Raw genomic sequence first — 17144 nt, 5'->3', positions numbered from 1 at the left:
GAGGACTTTATGCGGACATTCCACTGTTTAAGGACATTTTTTAATGAAAGACGTGCGTGCAAATTCGCCGAGTCGTTTCCGTGATGACTCGGCGAATCTGTGTGCACCGCGACAGGAAAAACACCTCCGTGTTGAAAACCATTTGTAAAATTCAGGCGGCTTTTGATGGCTTTCAACAAGTGAGTAACTGAGAAATTGTTTAACAGTTGGGCATGTTCCAACTTGCCCGTTAAGGTTTCCAACGGAGGTGTTTTTCCTGTCGCGACCCCCCGCGGTCGGGTCCGGTCCGACATGCGACTCTGCCCGCATGTTCTTTCATTACAAAATGTCCGTTAACAATGGAATGTCTGAATAAACTCCTCATGCCGACTTCTTCTGAAAGTTCTCTGTTCTCTGACGACTTACTGGGTCAACAGAGCCTGAAATGTGGATGTTTTCAACTTGAAACAGCAAGACGTTGCCGCCTCGAAGCGCAGATCGCCGTCAGGCGCCGTGGGCCGTCCTTACGGCGACACTACCAGACCAAAATCTCTCATCAGCCGTTAAAATTTTTTACCGAAAACCAGCTGAATTTATCGAATGGTGTCCACTCAGTTGTGCCTTACAGTTTTGAAAAAATTTTGATCAAACAAAGCAGCAGTCTCTGAGCCATTCCTAAACAATGAAAAAATTGACGAGAGGGTGGGCCACTCCTCACTCAAAGACTTCCCACAGGCGAATGACGTAACCGACAGGCGTGAAAAAACTCTCGCATGCCCACGAGGGTTCAAGCATGAAAGCGTGATTCAAATCCATATGGTTTTTTAAAAAAATAATAAGGTCAGATACTTTTCTAATAGACCTCGTATATATACATATATATTCTATTTCTACCTCATACCTTATGTCTTGTACTGTTACAAGTATTATTATTATTGCTTATCCTTGCACACGCTGTTTGATGAACATTTTCCTCTACTTGCACCCACCTTGTGTGTTTTTTTAAGAGTTGACACAACATGTGAATTTCTCCTTTGTGAGATCAATAAAGTTTATCTTTATCTTTACAAGCCCACGTCAGCAGCTTTCATATTCAGGTGATACCGTAAGTTTGCGTGTTTATATATATATATATATATATATATAAAAATAGCGATATAATAAATTATTAGCCTTGTTTGCTCAGTCTGTACGGGATTATTTCCTTGTACAGACTTTGCACTCGTTTAATAATCCTTTAAAATTCATTTTTAAGAACAACTTGCATGCAGACGTAAAATTAAAACCTTTCCTCTGGGGATTTAAAAAAGGGGGGAGGGGTTAATGATACAATAGTCGCATGCTTTTTTCGTGCTCCCTTCACAAAATTAGTCACATTTTCATGACACTTTTTTATTATTATTTTACTATTTCTAAACCTACCCCTTCCTAAAATGGTGCCCTTTGAACTCACAGTGAAAAGTAATCTCTAAATCATTAACTAAAAGAAATACAAAGAATTACTGCATAGTTCAGGTTTTGCATTTTGGTTCACCACTCACAGCTTCATAGTGGAGTTGAGCAGAGAAGGATCAAACAGATCAAATCTAGGCTTGTATCCACCGTGTGCCTTCTGGCAAACTGTAGGTGAACTTTGAATTCTTTGTTTTAAGAAAATCCTTCTCTATACCATTTCATGTTAAAGCTGTATAAGTGGTAAAATGCTAAATTTGCACTATGCACAATTTCTCCAATCGCAAGTACAGAAGCCATCTTCATGGCTGTCTTGTCATCTTGGCTTTCTTTGCACAGTCAGGGAACTGTCACCTCCGGACATATTTACCATACAGTACCATGCTGTTTGTATTTCTTAATAACTAAAAGGCAAACAAAGTCCAAGACTTAATCAGTGTTTTGTAAATGTTCATGTATCCATCCCCTGATTTGTCTGAAATAGACTGGATACAAATGTGATGGTCGACATGTATTATACTAAAGGGTGCACTTACTAAGTAAGTCACCATCATTTCTGGCTTTTACATTTTTATTTATTTTTATTTACTTTTCACTGCGATTTTAAAGGGCGTCATTTTAGAAATTTCAATATAAAAGCCAGTTTTTTTTTTTTATGTTGTAAAAAATTCAGACATGCAAAAGCTCAAGGGTGCACAAACCTTTCACATCACTGTACATATAACATTACATTAACAAAAAACAAGGCAACTTGTGGCCGAGCATCCCTGACAGGGAGTAACTGAAGCATTCATGTATAAGTCATGCTCCAGAAAAAGATGAACATACACACACACAGACATGGAGTGTGATATGGTCCAAAAGTTCAATGGGTGGGGAAATTTACTGTATGATTATTATGCATATAAATGTTGGAATAAATCAGACAGAGGTTACAGACATTGTTCACCAATGATATACATAATGAACAGAGTCCACAGAACTTGAAGTGGTTCTATTGCAAATTTTCTGATATTAATAATAATGCATTTTATTTATAGGCTCCTTTTTCTAAGCACTCAAGGACACCGATGGCCCAAATGTTCAAGGAAGCATAGGATAATAAGATCGCAACATCAGAAAATGTAGAGTAAGCTGATTTTATATTGTGAATCACTACTGTCTTCCAGAAAATTAATTACTCTTTATACATTGTAGTGAAGCAAAACATATTCTTCGTTGTCCAGATATTAAAGATCATTTTTGATAAGCAGCAATTCTATACTGATGCTGTCTCAGTTCAGATGCTTTAAGTGGCAAAAAAGAGTTAAAAAAAAAAAAAAAAAGAGTAACTGTGTTTATATGAGCAGTAGTATTCCAGTGTTAACTTGATTAAGACAATACTCTGAATAAAACACTGCCATGTAAACAGTATTTTCTGGTTACCTTAACCTGAATAAGATCATAATTAGAGTAAGTAAGAATCTAATTAAGAATTGTAGAGTATTCTATTTTAGTCGGGTTATTGAAGGGCATTGTAGATGCATACAACTTAATCAGACTATGATGTCCTTTATCACTATGTTATGCTCTGTAAAAGGATATATGAATTGAATATTCTACAAATGACTCATGTAAACACCATTACCTAAATACTGTCTTATTTAGAATAAGATCAATCATTACATTATTGTTTCACATGTACCATACAGATCATCAATATCTTTAAATCTACACTGCAAAAACTGCAGATCTTGTATATTTATATATGCAGATTCAAAATCTTGTTGATCTTCTTAATATAAATTGATCAGCTAGTATGTTGCAAGGAAAATCCTTTGTCTTAATCCAAATGCCACTTTGCTTGCATGGATAAGAAACCTTTATTTTAGTTGTTTTAATAAGATGCAGGCACTTTTCTGTAAAACATCCACTTGGAGGCTATCAAAGCTATTTCATGTTATTTCAAATTGCCTTATCAAGTAAAATTCAGTTACTACATTGGCAGCCAAACTGGCTTGTTTTAAGCGCATGCATACTTTTATCTAGAAACTTTGGCCTTAAAAATGACATGACATTTTTCCAGCAGATCCACTTGATTTGACACACTGACAAATTTTTAATGAATGATAAAAATGTCCCAGTCAAAGAGTTTTGAATCAAACTTATTTTTTCCTCACATAGACAAAATAACTTCAAAATGTGTGCTAATTTGTACATGTAGTTATTTTTGCAGTGGAATGTGAGGAAAAAAAACCCTTTAATTTCTTGTTTAGTGCTTTTGCATGTGGAACTTTGAGCTGTTGACTCCGTTGAAAGAAAAATTACAAATAGTAGTCAGGTTAACCTGTTACACCTATGACATGTTTTATCAGCTCTGTTTGTCTAATGTCTTTGTGGTCAGGACGCTTTAACATCATTAATCAATAATGAACGACTGATGTTTTGTTAATGATACATGATGATGACTGCTCAGCCAGCAAAATCTGCCTATAAAAGAAAACCCGTGAATGCAGTCGGTCACATTCACCAACCATGAGGGTGTTTGTACTTGCACTGGCCGTGGCCCTTGTGGGTAAGTGTGATTTTGTTAATTTTAAATAACCTGAATTGCTATTCAACATTACTTTTGGAAATTCTAGTTCTTCTTATTTAGAGTAAATGTATCTTTTTGAAAAATAATTGTTCAATAGGTAGCACTGTGCTTGCAATAATGGCCATCATCAGTTTGACCATAGAAAACCGACGATAATCTCTTTGAATTGTTAATGTATAATTTTAGGATTTTCACATTTCACATTTATTTACTTTATATATATATGTTTTACTGTCTTTGGTTTTACCCATATGAAACTAACACTGCATTCCTAATTTGTAGCGGGCAACCAGATCAGCTTAGGTAAGATTTTTTTTCTTCTTCTTTATTTTGCCTTGTTATCACATCATACATAAACAAAAATGCTTCACATAATTACCTTTTAAAGGCTGGAGTGTAAAAGATAGATATTTCTTCACACACTCTAAGAAATGAAATACTATTGTATGTTTCCCCCTTAAACAATCATGTTCTGGGCAACCAGTTGACATAATTAGATTAAATAAATATATTTTAATTTTTATTGCACAGAATATACGTATATTACTAACTGTGTATAGTTCCACTGAAATAGAAAATCACTAATGTGATACATATTTTTTGGTGATATTAGGAGTCTTAAAGCTCACAAGATATTAAGTCCCATAATGGTGTATCGTTACTTTTGTAGCCCCACAATTTGCTACTGGAAGGACTTACTTATACAAATATGAAGCTCTTCTTCTGGGTGGCCTGCCTGAGGAAGGTCTGGCACGAGCTGGAGTAAAAATCCAAAGCAAACTTTTCATCAGTGCAGTGTCTACAGACACCTTCATGCTGAAGGTAAATGCCAACTTCAAGTATTAGTGTAATATAAGAATACAGTGCAAAGCAGAATACAATGTTTGCATGAATTTTATAAATAAGATGTAGGTAGAGGATAGTTATATCGGGAGTGTATTGATGTTCACATTCCATTTGGTCACCTTTCCTTTCAGTTTGTCGACCCTCAGCTCTTGGAGTACAGTGGCATCTGGCCAAAACTCTCCTTGACCCCAGCCACCAAGCTCACTTCGGCCCTAAATGCTCAGCTCTTGACACCTGTCAAGTTTGAGTATGCTAATGGAGTTGTTGGAAAAGTGTTTGCACCGAATGGAGTCTCTGAAACTGTGCTGAATGTTTACAGAGGAATCCTGAACCTCTTACAGCTAAACATCAAGAAAACACAGAATGTCTATGAGCTGCAAGAGGTATGAAAATGTATTTCCATAGAGTTCTGCTCATAGATACAATATTTCAACTCACAGACCATGCATGGATTTGTATTAATAGGCTGGAGTTCAAGGAGTATGCAAGACCCTCTACGTTATCCATGAAGACCAGAAGGCTGAACTTGTCCATTTGACCAAAACCAAAAATCTGAATCACTGCCAGGAGAGAATCCTGAAGGACATTGGTTTGGCTTACATGCAGGAATGTGCTGAGTGTGAAGCTGTAAGAGCACTTAAGTTATCTAACATGTTACGTACAGTGTACCTTTACAGACCGCTGCTCTGATAACATTGTGGGTTTTGTCTAAATAGAGAGGACATGCCATGAAGGGAGGTGCCGCTTACAACTACATCATGAAGCCAGCAGACACAGGTTCTCTGATCTTGGAGGCAACAAGCACAGAGGTCACTCAGTTCTCACCCTTTAACATTTTGAATGGTGCAACACAGATGGAGGCCAAGTATGTGTCAAAATTACAAGGAAATATTCTTTCATTTGATTCTGTACAAGCACTTTGCGCAAAGTCAAACTGAACATTTACATATGAACAACACACAAATTCACAGGCAGAACCTGAGTTTTGTGGAGATACAGAAAACCCCTGTGCAGCCTATCAATGCTGAATATGTTAAGCGTGGATCCCTGCAGTATCAGTTCGGCACTGAGCTTCTCCAGACACCAATCCAGCTTCTGAGGATCTCTAATGCAGAGGCTCAGGTATTTCTCCTCCTTACCACCTGAGTCATACTGCATTCATTGTGTCGATTTTAACATGGTACACATTTTGTTTTATAGGCAGTTGAGACTCTGAACCAGCTGGCAACCATTAATGCAGAAAAAGTCAATGAGCAAGCCCCTCTTAAGTTTATTGAGCTCATCCAGATATTGCGTGTGGCCAGATTTGAGAGCATTGAGACCCTCTGGAATCAGTTAAAATCTAAACCTGATCACAAGTAAGTGTAGATTTTATTTTGTTTCCATCTATCATTTTCTTTCACCTAACTTGTCGACCTATATTTATGGACTGTGACAGAACATGGAAGAGCATGCAAATTCTTGACAGGAAAATCCAAAATAGGTTAATACCCAAGACCTTTTTTAGTGCTAACCACTTGCATTCTTGTGCCACTGTTATATACTAATATTCATTCATTCATTCATTCGCTGCGCCTTATATGCTACACTATATGCAATCGCTAATTGCTTTGGATAATGTTTCTCAGGCATTGGATGCTGAATGCCCTTCCTGCCATTGGAAACCAAGCTACTTTGAGGTTTATCAAAGAAAAGTTTCTTGCCGGTGACCTGAGCGTTCCTGAAGCAGCTCAAGCTCTGTTGGCATCTGTGCACATGGTGACAGCTGACTTGGAGACCATCAACCTTCTTAAGGCAAGTCATCTTTAAACATTACATTCTCTATTTGTAGTTACAGGAGAACTTTGATGACATATTAATTGTTCTTCTTATCTTTGCCACACCTCAGAGCCTATTTGCCAATGAAAAGATTACGCAAAATTTAATTCTGCGGGAGATTGTTATGCTGGGATATGGCACCATAGTTCAGAAATACTGTGCTGAGAACCCAACCTGCCCAACTGAGTTTGTGAAGGTGAGACTTTTTGGTATATTTTATTAATAAAATTCAGTTCAAACATAAATGAATATGAATGAAATGAATAAAGAACAAATCTACTCAACTGTTTTTATGTGCTTCCCACAGCCTATCCACGATCTTATTAATCAGGCTATTGAACACAGAAAGATGGAGGACATCACAATCCTTCTCAAAGTTCTTGGTAACGCAGGTCATCCTTCAAGTCTGAAGCCAATAATGAAGCTGCTGCCCATCTTCGGCAATGCTAGAGATCTGTCACTGCCAGTTCAGATTGATGCTGTTTTGGCTCTGAGAAACATTGCAAAGAAGGCGCATAAGATGGTACACCTGAGTTTTACATCCTATATTACCACCTCTTTGTGAAATCTGACCTGTTTTAGTTCTGTGCAGTGCTGCATGGGATTCACGCATTCATTTTCTACACCCGCTTACTATACTGGGATTTTTTTTTTTTTTTTTGAAAACAGGTCCGGGACGTGGCTATTGAGCTCTTCATGGACAAGGATCTGCACCCAGAGCTCAGAATGGTTGCCGCTGCTGTGCTGTTTGAGACAAAGCTGCCATCGGGTTTGGTGTTCACACTTGTTAATGCAATCCAGAAAGAAAGAAATCTTCAAGTTGCTAGCTTCATGTATTCCTACATGAAGTTCATGTCGAAGAACACTGCTCCTGACTATATAAATGTGTAAGTGGATAAATAATCACATTCAGACTGTATTTATTTTTAAATGCATGTCTGTGTAAAACACGTTAAAATTTTCTACTTTCAGAGCTGCTGCTTGTAATGTTGCTGTGAAAATGCTGAACCCCAGATATGAGCGGTTGAACTATCGCTACAGCAAAGCCCTGTACTTCAATGCATACAGCAGTAAGAGGATGACAAATTAATAATGTACTATCAAAGGCTTGCTTATATATTAAAACCTGTTCATTAATGATGCTGTTGTTTCTTTCTTCAGACCCTTGGATGATGGGAGCTGCTGCCACTGCTTTTTACATCAACGATGCTGCAACTCTTTTCCCGAGAGCTGTTGTGGCCAAAGTTCGCACCTACTTTGCTGGAGCATATGCTGATGTTTTTGAGGTGAGAAGATCATGTCCTGCACATCTGGTTCACTCTGCCAACTTCTGGGATAGCTTTTTTATATTAGTGTAGCAAATAATGTTTGTATAAATGATAGACCAGTGGCTTTTCAGCGTATGGGTGTTTGCAGCAGGCAGCAGTGTGCAGTTGCAGCACATCGCTTGAGCAGTGAGAAGGAAAACAGCTTTTTATCACCTTACCAGGCAACAAAAGCAAAATTAGCAATATGAAAATTTGAGAAAGGCAACCTCAGCTTTATATCTTTATGTATATCTTATGCAGCTCAGTAAAACTAAGAATCCCGAGGCTTGGCAAATGTTTGTTACCGCCGCCAACAAAGTTGGGGGTAGGTAATATTTTTGCACCTGTTTGTTTGTTTGTGAACAGCCTGTAACCCACAATTTCTCATATACTGTTCTGATTTTTTACACAGAGGATTCATTTCCTGATAGTCAAGAAATGATTCAACTTTCAAGGTCATAGGTCAAAGTCAGGAAAAATCTTGGAAAATTAGAAAGTAGTGTCGGCGGAAGTTGGCGCTCTAGTTTTGCATGGTCATTCTGGCAGATTGACTTTCTACAAATATATTTTTTTATTTTTTCAAAAAAAAAAAAAGCAATTGCCGGTTATATAGCTCTGATGAATGCACTGTCTTCATGAATAATTTGGTGGACAAGCAGCCTATTCTTAAATGCTATATGTCTTTTTTCAGATTGGAGTGAGAGCTGAGGGAATTCAGGAGGCTCTTCTGAAAACCTCAAGTCCTGACAATGCTGACAGAATTACCAAGATGAAACAAGTCCTGAAGGCTGTAAGTATAACAGTCTTAAACTTGAAATTTATAAAGTATGAATCCAATAAGCTAAAGTAATGCATTATCCAGAGTATAAATTGTAACTTTCAAAAATAAACAAATAAATAAAATAAAGTCCCACCTTTTTCTGTATTATCAGGTCTTTAATTTTGGTTTTTTTTTTGGTGCATTGTTGTAGCATATTTTTTATTATTGCCATTTATTCTTTAATTTGTGTTGATTTAGTTTAGTACCTTACTGGTAAAGCATAATATAAATAGTTATTATAATTATTAATACTGACCATCGTGAACATATCTTCAAGGCCCTGTAGCACTGTATCATTATTATTCACAATAATAATAACAACAACAATAATAGTAATACTAATGTTGTTGTTGTTTTTCTTTGGCTGCTCTCGTTTTTGTTCGGGGTCGCCACAGCGGATACAGCCAGACCCACACTGGTATTTGGCACAAGTTTTATGCCGGATGCCCTTCCTGAGGCAACTCCAGTGTTGGAGAAACACACACAGCCGCTGGTGTTCCAAAAAGGTCTCCCATCCAAGAACTAACCAGATCCTGCTCTGGTTAGCTTCTGAGATCTGACGGGATCAGGCGGACACAGAGCAGACCAGCTGCAATAATAATAATACTAATAATAATGCAAAATTCAACATCAATGGTTGAAAAATACCTTTCAGGAAGGCAGTCTAGTCTCAGTCCTTTCCTGCATTCGCTGTTACATGGTGAAGTGTTTGTTTCAATTTCTGGGCTGATGTCACTCACTTACAACCTACATCATGAGATGACATGGTCTTGTCCAGAAACTTTCAGTGTTTCTACATACTTTTGACTGTATAATGTATCATTTCAATTGTAACATGCTTTTTTTTTTAACCAAGTATCACGTGAACAAAGCATATTTCCTGAACAGATGACATGTGTCTGAGTTTTTGTTGTCTTCCAATGCAGCTGTCTGAATGGAGGGCTTCTCCCAATAGTCCGCCATTGGGGTCTTTCTATGTGAAATTCTTTGGACAGGAAATTGCATTTGCCAACATCAACAAGCCCATTATTGATCAGGTTATTCAGGTACACCATTTTTAGTTATTTTTTGTAGATACATGACGTCTTCCCAATTGTTATTTGCAATTTAAAATCTTCAGCATCTTACAGACAGTTTTGTGTTTACAGATGGGTATAGGACCCTCAGTTCATGCATATGGAATGAAGGTTTGGAATGCTGTCTTGTCTGGCACCCCACTACACTATGCTAAACCCATGCTTGTTGGCGAGATCCGTCGCATCTTACCCACTGCCGTTGGTCTGCCTATGGAGCTGAGCTTCTATTCAGCTGCTGTAGCTGCTGCAGCTATCCAAGGTAAGCGCTACTGGTGTAGCCTTACTTTTACAATTTCAAAATACTGATCCATACTGAGAATATGGTCTGTTTTTCACAGTCCAAGCCACTGTGACTCCAGCTCTACCTGAGGACTTCCATGCTTCTCAACTTCTTAAATCTGATGTCAACATGAAGGCCACCATTACTCCAAGGTTGTAGCATGCATAAGAAAACAACACCCCCCCCCCCCCCCCCCCCCAATTTACAGAAAATGAGTGGTTGTGAAAAAGGTAACTTTGAAAAATGCACCCGGTATATTCAACTTCATGTTTTCTTTTCTTGCAGTGTTGCCATGCACACCTACGCAGTTATGGGAGTGAACACTGCATTGCTCCAGGCCTCTCTGATGCTAAGAGCTAAAGTTCACACAATTGCTCCTGTAAATATTGAAGCAAGACTTGACTTGAATGAGGGCAACTTCAAGCTTGAGCTCTTGCCTGTTCGTGGTCTTGATAAGATTGTATCAGCAAAGTGTGTGCCTTTACTTTTCACCAAATAAAATATAGCCCAGTTACTGTATGCTTCTATTGCTCAAACAGTTATTTTATCTTCTCCAACAGTGTCGAGACTTTGGCAATTTCAAGAAATGTGGAGGATCTTGCTGCTGCTAAATTTACACCAATACTTCCTGCAAGACTTCCAGGACAAAACTCAAGACAGAGCCATATGTCTGTGAATGCTTCTCACATGTCAGCTTCAGTGAATGGTGCTGGGGTGAGTTTAATCTGGACCAGTAGTCCCCAATATTACAAATAAATAAATTAAATAAAATACAAAATTACACATTCTAAAATAATTTCTGACTACTGTTGTGACAGTCTTCTTCATCAGAAATCCTTGCTGGTGACAACCAAAGCAAAATTACCCAGAAGGCCCTCAAGCTTTTTGAGAAGAAACAGTGTGCTGCAGCAGAAACCTTTGGAATCAAGGCGTGTGCTGAAATGACATCTCTCAACGCTGCCTCATTCAGATATACGCCACTGTATGCTATCATTGGAAACCATGCTCTGTCAGTTGAGATTGGACCAGGCAAGTAAATTTGACTTTAAAATAAATTTATTACATAAGTAGCTTTGTTGGGTGACGTGTGCAAAAGTCATTCAACTTTTTATTAATGTTTTTATTTATGTTTAGCTCCTGGACCAGCCCTTGAGAAGATTGAAGTTGAGGTACAGGTCGGAGGCAATGCTGCAGAAAACATTGTGAAAGTGATCAACCTTAGCGAGGAGAATCAAAATGAAAGGGATGTGATCACAAAACTCAGAAGAATACTGTCTCCAGTTTTGAACGGCACCTCTTCCAGCTCCAGTTCTAGCTCTTCCAGTTCTCGCTCCAACAGTTCCTCTGCTGACGTTTCGGGCCATAGCTCATCGTCTTCTTCCGAATCGCACTCAAAGGAATCACGTTCTGTCACATCTCACTCCAGCTCTTCCTCTTCAAGTAAATCTAAGCACAGGTCAAAGGTCTCCTCATCCACATCTTCTTCGAGTGGTTCCTCTCGCTCTAAGAGGAGGATTAGTGATACTGATGTTCAGGCCAGAAAATCATCAAGCAGTCAGAGTCGCCCTTCCATCAGGAGACCTTCCAGCAAGAGCTCCCACAGTGCATCAAGCAAGCAGTCATCTTCGCAATCAAGTCATTCTTCAGTTTCCAGGCCCATTTCAAGCAACTCCAGCCATCGCTCAAGGGTGAGCTACAACTTCCTTTAACATCTGAGTAAAGTCTTGATAGATATTCTATAAATAATGTGGTTATTTTATTTCTTTTTCCATTGCAGCAATCACTTTATAATCAGAAGTTTATAAAGAAGCACCAGAGCCAGGTAATTTTGTGATTGCTGGATGCTAAGTCCTATAATCTAAATAAAGTAAACAAAATGATGTGTGTTTTTTTCCGCTTTTGTTTACAGTATTCAGTCTACAGCAACTCCAGCAGAAGCAGTTCCTGGAGCTATGAAGCTATCACTAAGGTGAAAAATCTCTTTCTCTCTCTCTCACACACACACACACACACACACACACACACACACACACACACACACACACACACACACACACACACACACACACACACACACACACACACACACACACACACACACAGTTGAGTTTAGTGTGTATTACTGTGCTAATAGCGTATGTGTAATCTCCTTTATTGTCTATATACTGTATTTAAAATGCAAGACAAAAAATAAGAAATGAAAGATTTGCTTTGTTGAGTAATCTGGTGATTTGATCAATTATTTATACTGTGAGCAAGAGCAGCACAGTGGCTTAGTGGTTAGCACTGTTGCACCTCACAGTGAGAAGGTCATGGGTTTGATTCCCACCTGTGGCCTTTCTGTGTGGGTTCCCTCTGGGATGCTCCAGCTTCCTCCCACAAACAACGGCATGCAGGTTAGGTGAACTGGAAACTTTAAATTGTCTGTAGGTGTACGTGCAGGTGTGAATGTGTTTGTTTGTCTATATGTGGCCCTGCGACACACTGGCGTCCTGTACACAGTATACCCTGCCTCACGGCTGCTGGCTGCTGGGATAGGCTCCAGCCCCCCGTGATCCGATCTTGGAAAAGCGGATGAAGATGAGTGAGTGAGTGAGTGTGTGTGTGTGTGTGTGCTGTGAGCAAATCAATCTACAAAATATCACAGTTGAAAGCAATATTTTCATAATTTTGACATAAAGCTGATGTTCAAATTTTTTTAATGAGTCTCGCCACCTTTATATGTTTTTAAAACTGCCATTAAGATCAGTCTCGTGTTTACACCTTCAGGAGAGGCACCTTGTAGACTCTGTCAATCCAGCTGTGGTCATTCTGATCCGTGCCGTGAGAGCTGATCAAAAGCCTCAGGGCTACCAGATTGCTGCTTACCTTGACAAACCCAGACGGAGAGTTCAGATCATTGCTGCCACCCTGGCTGAGAATGATAAGTGGAGAGTCTGTGCTGATGGTGTGATGCTGAGCTACCACAAGCTTATGGTAAAACATTTCTCTTTGCCAACAGAAATTAACTGGGCCACCACCACTAAATATTAATATGCATGTGACGACTGTGTGACATTTGAAATCATATCATTTCTCTTAGGCTAAGGTCGGCTGGGGCGACATGTGCAACCAGTACGATGCCAAGATCAAAGCTGAAACTGGAATTGTGAATCAAGACCCTGCATTCCGCCTGAAACTGAACTGGAACAAGCTTCCATCAGCCATGAAGCACTACGCAAAAATGTAAAGATTCCTACATGAATACAGCTCACACGAAATTTCTGTCATCTTTTGTCAAAAGTTGTAGATTTGACTTGTATGTATTTATTCTTCTAGGGTCTCTGAGTACATTTCATGTGTCACTATGGGAACCGGACTGGTCATGGATAAAGTATCCAGAGGTTGTAAATGTAGGGAAATCAGTCTGACAGTTGTTGCTCCTTCTGACAGAACGCTGAATGTTGCACTGAAGACGCCAAAGGTCTGACGTTCTTTTCATCAAAACCCACAAACATCCTTCCTTGTTATGTTGTGGAGCCGTATCTAATATCCTTTTCTGTTTCATATTTTAGTGGACTCTTCACAAACAGGGTGTGCCTCTCCCTATTTCTCTGCCAATTCAAGAAACCGCTGCAGAGCTGCAATTGCACAGTGGCAACTGGCGTAACGTGGCTCTACACATGATTACCAAAGCAAATGCAGGTGAAAATATGGAAAGAATCAGCCTGTTTAATGTAAATGCTACAGTGTGATTACTGGATGTGTCTTTTTTTTATGTTTATTATTACTGATTCTAGCTGAGTGTGTCCTGGATGGTGAAACAGTGACCACATTCAACAACAAGAAATTCCAGAACTCTTTCCCCAACAGCTGCAAACAGATTTTGTCTCAAGATTCCTCAGATGATCACAAATTTAGGGTTCTGCTTAAGAGAGACAACCAGAACCATATCAATATCCAACTTGACCGCATGTGAGTAAATGATTTTTTTTTTTTTTTACGACAGCAAAAAATGAAACCAAGAATGCAAATAGTTGATTCTTTTCTTCCTCACAATCCCCTATTTTTCCACAGTGATGTTGACTTGTACCAGATGAACAACAAGATTATGGTGAAGGTTAATGAACAAGAAGTAACCGACAACCTCCCATATCATCATCCATCAAGTATTTTATTGAACTAATTTACACTAAAATTACTCTTTTTGAAGGTGAAAACTCAAGACTCAACAGATTTTGCTTTTTTTACTCACTGCAGAGGAGATTCATATCATGAAGAAAGGTGAAGCCATTTCTCTCCTTGCTAAAGGTCATGGACTTCAGGAGGTCTTCTATAATATGGACACAGTGAAGGTAAATCAATTTACAAATATTGTGACATTTGTGCTGAAAGTTCAAAATTTGAAACAGTGTAGTTATTATTTTTTTTTTTACCTACTTATTTATGGTGCTTTCCCACTTCTTCAGTTATTACTAAGTCCTATGCTATTCACAACATGGATAAAATACATCTCCCCTCAGCCTGAGCTGTTTTACTTTTCTTTAGGTTCGTGTTGTGGACTGGATGAGGGGTAAGGTCAGTGGACTCTGTGGAAAAGCCGATGGGGAAAGCAAAGAGGAATACCGCATGCCCAGCGGACGTGTGACCCCAGACCCAACCATCTTTGCTCACTCCTGGGTTCTCCCTGGAAACAGCTGCCAAGATCCCTCTGGTATTTCATTTCACCTTTCTTAATTACCCCATTGCCTTCTTTATAGGTAATAGCTTGATGTAAGCAGACATTCATTGTTTACCTTGTTTTTTTCCCCAGGATGCTTCTTGAAGCAAGAATTTGTGAAGCTGGAGAAGCAGATCTCCATCCAGGGCCAGCAGCATAAGTGTTACTCTGTTGAGCCTGTGCTCCGCTGTCTGCCCAAGTGCACACCACAGGATCCCACTGTCACCGTCACTGCTGGCTTCCACTGCGTGCCTGTTGGTCAGTCTATGCAAACACACACAAATACAAATATTTTAATGTGGAAAATGCTCTGTGTTGTATAAAGATGTATTTTTTTCTCTGTCTTTCTCCTTTTGCAGATACTACTGTAAATGAACAGGATCTGAGCAGCATGCTTGGGAAGAACGAGGATGTGAGGGAACAAACAAAAGCCCACGTGGCCTGCCTGTGCAATCAGTGTGCTTAAGCCTCTGGATCGTCAGTAATTTAACAGATCCAACTCAATTTTCGTGACATCTCCCACAGAGAGAGACTTTCAAGAACAGATTTGCAATTGTGCCACAATTACAAAGTAAAGAATGAGTGTCTAAACAGAACTTGTATATTTGAATTCTCTTCAGCATTCTTGGATAAATGCCCTGAGCTGTAAAAGACAATAAAGAAATTAAACATTTGAAATGTAATGTCTGGTTTGAATCATTATTCAAGGTGATACTGTGTCATCTGCAATTTTTGATATGCATCATGTCATATCCCAGAGTTCCCCAATGTTCTGTCTTATCCCCTGACTTGGACAAAACTAAAGAAATGTGAATTTTAACAAAACCTGAATGAACTTAGTTTATGTAACAATAATAGAACCAGTCATTATTCTGTACAAAGACTTAGGTCAGATATTCCCTGTGCTGGTGACAGCATAGCACTTGAACAGCAAAAACAGAGGTAAGTTGGGTGGGCGAGTTTTTGACAAACCCAGAAACAATTAATGCTGTAATCTTGTCAAAAACATATTGAGTACAAACTGTTGAGTTCATGATGAACTTTGATGCAGCAGAGAAATTGAAAAAGCACGTTACTGTCAGCCTAAAGCAAGCAACCACAGGGGAAACGTGATGGACATATGTGGAACGAAATATACAACAGAAAGACTGAAATTAAAGAGCAGTTAAAACATAGCTTGAGCTTGCACTAAAACTTTCTATCAGTACTGCTATCAGGTTCGATGGTCAGCAATGGTTAGACACAAATGCACGACTCAGCTGCAGCTGAGTGGATCCTTGTCATTCGACTGATGCTTTGTATGTCACGTGACATGGATTATTCATCCGAATTGTGTTGCAGTGCATTTTAGTTGATACATTTAGCGTGCAAATTTAGTTCCATATGTTTTGTACCATTGCATGCTGCAAACCCCTAATTCTTCTAACACACACACACACAAAAACAAATCTACCATGCTATAAGCCGTCTGGAGGCATGAAGAGCTGATGAAGAGGAAGTTAGGACGAGCTGGACTAACATCTGATATGATTATTCGCTGGACTGAATCTTTTTTTTTTTTTTGGAAGTACACGAAGTCAGTGCATGGCATCATGGACTACATTATCAGAATTATTTTTGAACTATCTGTTTTTCCAAGTTGACTGAGAACAATTTTGGACTCCTATTTTATGGTCCCTTCACGCATAACACGATTGAGGCAGAATGGTGCATGAAGGAGGATTCAAATGGCAATCGTGGGAAATCGAAGCCGCACTTGAATGCCTCATACAGCAGTCGCCACATCCATTCAGGCACGGCACATGCACTCTATATTTGCATGCCGCTCATGCTGGAAGCCATTTCGAATGGTGAGCAAGATGAGCTCACACTGCCATCTGATCGGGTTCTCAGCATTCACATGGCATGTTGTACGCATGTCGGACACATCGTGCCGCAGCCGAGCAGCTGCACAGAATCGTCAGCCATGGCGAACCATGGCCAAAAGGCACGATCAAGGCATCCTTCACACCAGCTGCCAAATGTTGGCGAATGCCATGCGAGCAGGGGCGTAGCACCAAATTCTGGGCCCTAGGTACTAGCCATATTGAAGACCCCCCCCCACTGTTATGTTCTTTTTTATTAACGCAAAAACACAACATTTATAATGCGTGGTCAAACCAGGTCTAAATCATGTATACCTTAGATCACACCTGGGAGCCAGAACCCTTTTTAAAGTTGGGGGAGCAATATTGAGTTGGGGGGTCTGGGGGAACCAAATTGCACCATGGTGCAATTTGGTGCATTGCACCA

At 39.3% G+C, this 17144-nt stretch overlaps 1 protein-coding gene across 1 annotated transcript; it reads left to right on the top strand.

Annotated features, from left to right (window-relative positions):
* Nucleotides 1–3945: 3945 nt before the first annotated feature.
* On the top strand, nucleotides 3946–15318 carry LOC117518699 (vitellogenin-2-like). Its single transcript, XM_034179922.1, has 34 exons — nucleotides 3946–3985; nucleotides 4289–4309; nucleotides 4677–4828; nucleotides 4984–5235; nucleotides 5318–5479; nucleotides 5569–5717; nucleotides 5824–5974; nucleotides 6053–6210; nucleotides 6481–6646; nucleotides 6741–6866; nucleotides 6978–7193; nucleotides 7340–7557; nucleotides 7643–7740; nucleotides 7832–7956; nucleotides 8669–8767; nucleotides 9724–9843; nucleotides 9946–10132; nucleotides 10212–10305; nucleotides 10439–10624; nucleotides 10714–10867; nucleotides 10972–11182; nucleotides 11288–11616; nucleotides 11931–11975; nucleotides 12063–12122; nucleotides 12923–13129; nucleotides 13236–13378; nucleotides 13472–13616; nucleotides 13708–13837; nucleotides 13933–14107; nucleotides 14210–14301; nucleotides 14393–14487; nucleotides 14681–14846; nucleotides 14946–15110; nucleotides 15212–15318. Exons 1-34 carry the CDS (start codon nucleotides 3946–3948, stop codon nucleotides 15316–15318), a joined length of 4944 nt encoding a protein of 1647 aa, XP_034035813.1.
* The last annotated feature ends 1826 nt before the right edge of the window (nucleotides 15319–17144 follow it).

Source organism: Thalassophryne amazonica, chromosome 10 (assembly GCF_902500255.1).
Source record: "Thalassophryne amazonica chromosome 10, fThaAma1.1, whole genome shotgun sequence".
NCBI classification, from domain to species: domain Eukaryota; kingdom Metazoa; phylum Chordata; class Actinopteri; order Batrachoidiformes; family Batrachoididae; genus Thalassophryne; species Thalassophryne amazonica.
Note: the sequence above shows the minus strand (reverse complement) of the source record. Positions and strands in the feature narration are given on the sequence as shown.